This window comes from Geotrypetes seraphini, chromosome 8, assembly GCF_902459505.1.
Source record: "Geotrypetes seraphini chromosome 8, aGeoSer1.1, whole genome shotgun sequence".
NCBI classification, from domain to species: domain Eukaryota; kingdom Metazoa; phylum Chordata; class Amphibia; order Gymnophiona; family Dermophiidae; genus Geotrypetes; species Geotrypetes seraphini.
The window spans coordinates 60,778,260-60,784,259 of NC_047091.1; the positions used below are offsets into that span (position 1 = coordinate 60,778,260).

General features: G+C 42.2%; 1 protein-coding gene across 1 annotated transcript in view; it reads left to right on the forward strand.

Annotated features, from left to right (window-relative positions):
* NAPA (NSF attachment protein alpha) overlaps positions 1-5,046 on the forward strand; it is a 74,645-nt gene extending 69,599 nt beyond the window's left edge. Inside the window, exons 10-11 of the mRNA XM_033954745.1 lie at positions 3,725-3,775; positions 4,167-5,046. Of these exons, the coding sequence (XP_033810636.1) occupies positions 3,725-3,775; positions 4,167-4,268 (153 nt within the window). The 3' untranslated portion in view covers positions 4,269-5,046. The remainder of the gene's footprint in view (positions 1-3,724; positions 3,776-4,166) is intronic.
* Positions 5,047-6,000: the final 954 nt, after the last annotated feature.

Below are 6,000 nucleotides of genomic sequence, written 5' to 3' on the forward strand. Positions count from 1 at the left end.
AGTTTCTCACTTGGAAAGTGGTTTTTCTAGTGGCCCTCACGTCTGCTCGCAGGGTCAGTGAGCTTCAGGCCTTGGTGGCGGATCCACCTTTCACAGTATTCCATCATGACAAGGTTGTCCTCCGCACTCATCCGAAATTCCTGCCTAAAGTGGTCTCTGAATTTCATCTCAACCAATCCATTGTTCTTCCAGTGTTTTTTCCAAAGCCTCATTCTCATCCTGGAGAATCGGCTCTTCATACTCTGGACTGTAAACGTGCTTTGGCTTTCTACCTGGATCGCACCAAGCCACACAGAACTGCTCCTCAACTTTTCGTCTCCTTTGATCCAAACAAGTTGGGACGACCTGTATTGAAGCGCACCATCTCCAACTGGATGGCGGCTTGTATCTCTTTCTGCTATGCCCAGGCTGGATTACCCCTTCCCTGTAAGGTCACAGCCCATAAGGTCAGAGCAATGGCGGCCTCTGTAGCCTTCCTCAGATCGACACCGATTGAGGAGATTTGTAAGGCTGCCACTTGGTCCTCGGTTCATACATTCACCTCTCATTATTGTCTGGATACTTTCTCCAGAAGGGATGGACAGTTTGGCCAAACTGTGTTACAAAATTTATTCTCCTAAGTTGCCAACTCTCCCTCCATCCCATTGAGGTTACTTGGAGGTCACCCACTAGTGAGAATACCTGCCTGCTTGTCCTGGGATAAAGCAATGTTACTTACCGTAACAGTTGTTATCCAGGGACAGCAGGCAGCTATTCTCACGTCCCACCCACCTCCCCTGGGTTGGCTTCTCTGCTAGCTACCTGAACTGAGGAGACACGCCCGGACCATCGGGCAGGAAGGCACTGGCGCATGTGCGGTGCGGGCATCTCGAAACTTCTGAGTTTCTTCAAGCAAAATATGCTTGTGAGACATCCGTATCGGGGCTCTGTCGGATGACATCACCCACTAGTGAGAATAGCTGCCTGCTGTCCCTGGATAACAACTGTTACGGTAAGTAACATTGCTGTCTGCGGTATAGCTTGTGTCCCAGACGTTTTCCTCAGTCCACCATGTTTCCGTGATTCCAATGATGTCAACGTTATCTTTTTGTGCCATAGCTTCTAATTCACCCATCTTATTCCTTAAGCTCTTAATATTAAACCGTACCATGCAGTGATCACTGGATGCCAGATAATTACCCACTGTAACATCAGAAACACTTTCCCCATTTGTAAGCACTAAGTCCAGTATGACCCCATCCCGCTTGGGTTTCATTACCAACTGCTGGAACAGTTCTTGTAGAGACTAAAGGATCTCCTTACTTCTAGAAGACCCCACAATACAGTTACCCCAATCAACATCCGTCATATTAAAATCACATTTTAATAAAACTTCCCCTTTTTTAGATATACAGGATGCCCACAAAAATGCTCCTTGATTTTGAAATGGTTACAAAATCAAAACTTATTGGAATATGTTTATAAATAAGATGACAGCAAATACAAGTCCCACAAAGCACGATTGGCAAGATCTTACACAATCGCTTGCACTTTCACCCTTATAAGCTGCAATTGGTGCGGAAGTTACAACCTTCAGACAATGCAACGTGACAAAATGACCAGGTAGCCCCCGAGATCACTGGACATTACTGTTTGACTTTTTCCTTTGGGGGTACGTGAAAGAAAACGTACCTCCACTACCCGCAACTATGGATGATCTGCAGGAATGCATCACCGAAGCTATAAACGCAATTGCGCTGGAAATGCTTCAGAGAGTCTGGTCTGCCGAGTAACAGGTGGAGCGCACATAGAGTGTATGTAATCAACAGATACCATATGAAACTTTGAGTTGATGAAACTGTAGCCTCAAAGGTGAAAAAATATTCCAATTGGTTTTGTAACCATTTAAATCAGGAGTGTTTTTGTGGGCACCCTGTATTCTGAATATCTACTATTAAATCTGTCCACTTCTGTCTGTGAAGGAGGCCTGTATATCACCCTAAGTAAATATATTCACCATTCCCTCTTTCCAAATTCACAATGCCTCTTCCTTGCCTTGCAGATCCTACAATTGTGTGGCTTTAATATGATCTTTAACATATAACACTATTCCCCCCCCCTCTTTTTCTTCCTAGTCTCTTTCCCGACAGGGTAGCTCGGTATAACTACATCCCAGTCATGGTACTCTGTGAACCACGTCTCCATGACTACCACTATATCCAACTCATCTTCTTCCATCACAGCTTCTAGAGCCAGAATCTTGTTTCCCATACTTCGAGCATTAGTATATACTGCTTTCCAGGCATTGCCCCCTTTTCTCATCCGTGTAGAGGTTTTCAGTGATCTACTTACCTGAGGGCTTATACTTATACTGGGAACTTTGATCACCCTGCCCCATCATTTCTAATTTAAAGCCCTCTTCAGTAGATTAGTCAGCCTGCTACCAAAGATACTTGTTCCCTTCTTTGATAGTTGCATACCATCCCTGCTCAGCAGCCCTTGGAAAATCATCCTATGGTCCAGGTAGCAAAAACGCTGTTGATGACACCATCCACGTAGCCATGCATTCTTCTCCAGGATGCAAGCTTCTCTGCCCTGGCCTTTACTCTCAACAGGAAGGATGGACAAGAATCCCACCTGCGCATCTGACTGCTTCACCTTCTCTCCCAGAGCTACAAAGTCACTTTTAATACATTCACAGGGGTCCTGGCATTATTGTTAGTGCCAGCGTGGATGAGCAACATCAGATAATAGTCATCGAGCTTAATCAGTCTCTGCAAGTTCTCTGTAACATCTTGGATTCTGGCACAAGGCAGACAGCATACCTTTCATGACATGTCTGGTCTGCAAATGGATGCTTCTGTACCCCTCGGAAGGGAATCACTACCTACCACTACCTTACATTTCCTAGTGATCATGGATCTAATAATTTTAGGGATTTCAAGCTTTGGTCCTTCCTCTCCTTAGGATGCTCTCATCTCTTCCACTTCCAGGACAGCATAATGGTTCTTCAAGGATGGGGGGGGGGGGGGGTCACAGTACCAATGTTGCAGTGTTCCGTAATCTGAGTACAGCTGTCTTCCCTCAGCACAGCCTCTTCCCCACTGCTGGAATTCTTTGATGCCTCATGAACCATTTCATTGATGTACCTCTCATTCTCACGGATGCTTCTCAGTTCCTTTACTTCCTTCATGAGGGATTCAAGCTGAAGACAGCTTGCACATGGAACCATTCCCTCTGCTTGCACAGACAGAAGTTGTAACCTGAGCAGCAGCTTTGATGATTTTGATGTTTCCCAGCCATACTGTAGTGCAGAAGTACTTAATACTTGGAAGAAGAATAAAAGGGCAAAAAAATCCTACCAAAGTAATGCCCTGTTCCTGGTTGTTTGAAAAGCTTAAAGAAATAAAAACTCTGCCTTGGGGTGGGCGAGAGGAAATTAAATTAACACCAAGCAAAAATATGCAAATTTATATATGTAGTTCAAAGGTTGCTGTGAAAACTATCTTTAATGGTGAGCCTCTTCAACCTCTCTTGGAACCAGGCTTACTGAGGCACTAGGCCAGCATTCCTCCCCTCAAGGGTCACCTGTGGCGTCTGATTTCTTAAGAAAGTCCTCAGAGTTCAGTTGTGCTTTAACTTTTGTTCATGCTTGGCTAGTTTCAAAGGGAATAATTTTAACAGCTTATGATTTCTTGTCCTGCTAAATTTTAGATAGTAAATACTGTTTCCTTTTCTTTCAAAGAAACTGCTGGAAGCACATGAAGAACAGAATACTGACAGTTATACAGATGCGGTAAGTCTGGGGAGTGGAGCATACTGTATATTTTGTGCTTGACATGGAAGTGATATGCCACCCACTGGGTTGGTCAAACTGACAATACAGTGATCTGGAGAGTATACCGACCTGAAGAATTTGTGGGGTGTTGAAAATATTGATTTACAAAGGATCTGTGGATGAAAGCTGAATGCTTGTTACAAAAATTGATGCTCTGTAATTAAGGGGGGGGTGTATAGTATAACTGAAACCTTGGGGAACCCTGCAGTTCTATCTCTAAACTAGAGGCCTCAGCTATGTTTGCCTCCCCTATCTTTCTGTTCTTACTGAGGAATTAGTATGCTAGTGGCTGTTACTTTGTCACTGACAAGTATCTAATCTCTTCCCCTTCTCTTTGGACCCTCCATAGGTGAAGGAATATGATTCTATCTCCAGGCTTGATCAGTGGCTCACCACCATGCTGCTTCGCATCAAGAAAACTATACAAGGGGAGGGAGAGGACTTGCGTTAACCTTGGAGGATAGGAGCCCCCTCAGCCCAGCCAAGCAATTTCACCTCTACGACTCTGCATGGATATGGGACATAGGGGAGGGGAAGGAAAATTTTAAATAAAGCATCTTAACTCTTTAGAAATCAATAACAAAAAGCCAAGCAAAAAACAATGCATGTTTAAAAAAGAGCAGCAGTGAAGTTCCAGTCAAGAAGAGGACTCTGTTTCCTGGGCCTAACGTGCAGTTCAGTCCTGCACCAGAGTAGCCCACCTCTAGGAACATTGCCTATGCTAGGTTTAGAGATTGTGGCCTAAAGTCTGATACGTAATCATGTTGTGCCTAAGATCTGTTGCATAACCCAGGCTGGAAGTAAATTCTTAAAATTCCGGTTATGTTTGTCCTGGTGGTGGTTTTTAAGGAGAAAAACACTTTCTGAAGATCCTTGTCATGGAAAGTCCTTTTATAGCCATTAACATTCTGCCTCTGCTATTCCTCCTCAATCAATCAACCAACCAACCATAAGAAGACACTGAAGCAGTTTTGGCCTTTCTGCAGCCCCCTACCAGTTTGAGCTATGTATATTTGATCTAATGGGTCTGCTATATTAAAAAAAAAAAAAAAAAACCCAACACAAAACCAACAAATTTGTACAATGTGGGTATTTAAGACCACATTTGATACCTAATCTGAATAAATGGAATTGTATTTAGAATTAAAAACCATTCAATAAATTTATTTTTGACATTTTAAAGGCAGCAAGTCCAGAATTAAAAGAATATGTTTAGTATTCATACTTGAGGAGATTGTCTAAGGATTTTTTTTCATATCCAAAATGATTAAAACCATTTGGAAAAATTAGTGTGTTTCCAGGGAGATGAAGGAATAATGTAACAGTCTGACATGTTCCTTTAGCTAGAAGTCTGATTAGGGTAAAACTTATACTAACCTCCTGTTTTATGTAGGGTTTTTTTGGTTTTTAAATACTTTTCATCAAGAGAAGACATTGTAAATTCAAAGTTTAAATATAAAATTGCAGTCTTTAGGTAAACAAGCTGCCTATAAACAGAAAGGTTCAACATTCCAGAGCAAAATCATGACAAGATCTGTGCCATCTACTTTCTTAGAATCTATTTCATTCTGTACCTTGTATCAAAATATATCTGTGGTCGGAACCAAGAGTATGCAAAGTGAAGAGAAGGAGTGCATTAATCAGAGAATGGGTGCTATTTGGATGTCAGCAAAATGGGGGAGAAAGTAGACAGGAAGGCTTTGGGAGTCACCTCAGCTGATTGATGAAGGCTCAGCATTGTACATAAAGCCTTGACTTGCTCAGATTACCGCTGCAGTGTTTTGGAAGGCATGTTTGAAGAACGTGCCTTTTCCTTGACCATAATGGTTGAGTTTCTTGCTTAATCTCCTTTCTGTGCCCACTCCTTTCAGAAATGCAGTTCCTGTAGAATTGTGAGGATGCTAATTGTCCCCACATGTTCAAGAAGGAAGAAATAGAAAGACTGAGCTGACTCCAGCGTGCAACTTCTCTGGTATATCTGTCATTTGCATGTTTAGGATGTAAAGAGTTTTAACATTTGAAATACTTGGAATTACATAAATATGTTTGCCCATAGTTTGGAAACTTTTGCATAACTCTGACAGGATGATAATCGTTGTGTCCTAGTTTTACTTTAAAAAAAAAAAAAAAATGCTATTTGAATAGTATTGTATCTAATAAAACAGTATTTTTCCGGGGAGGGG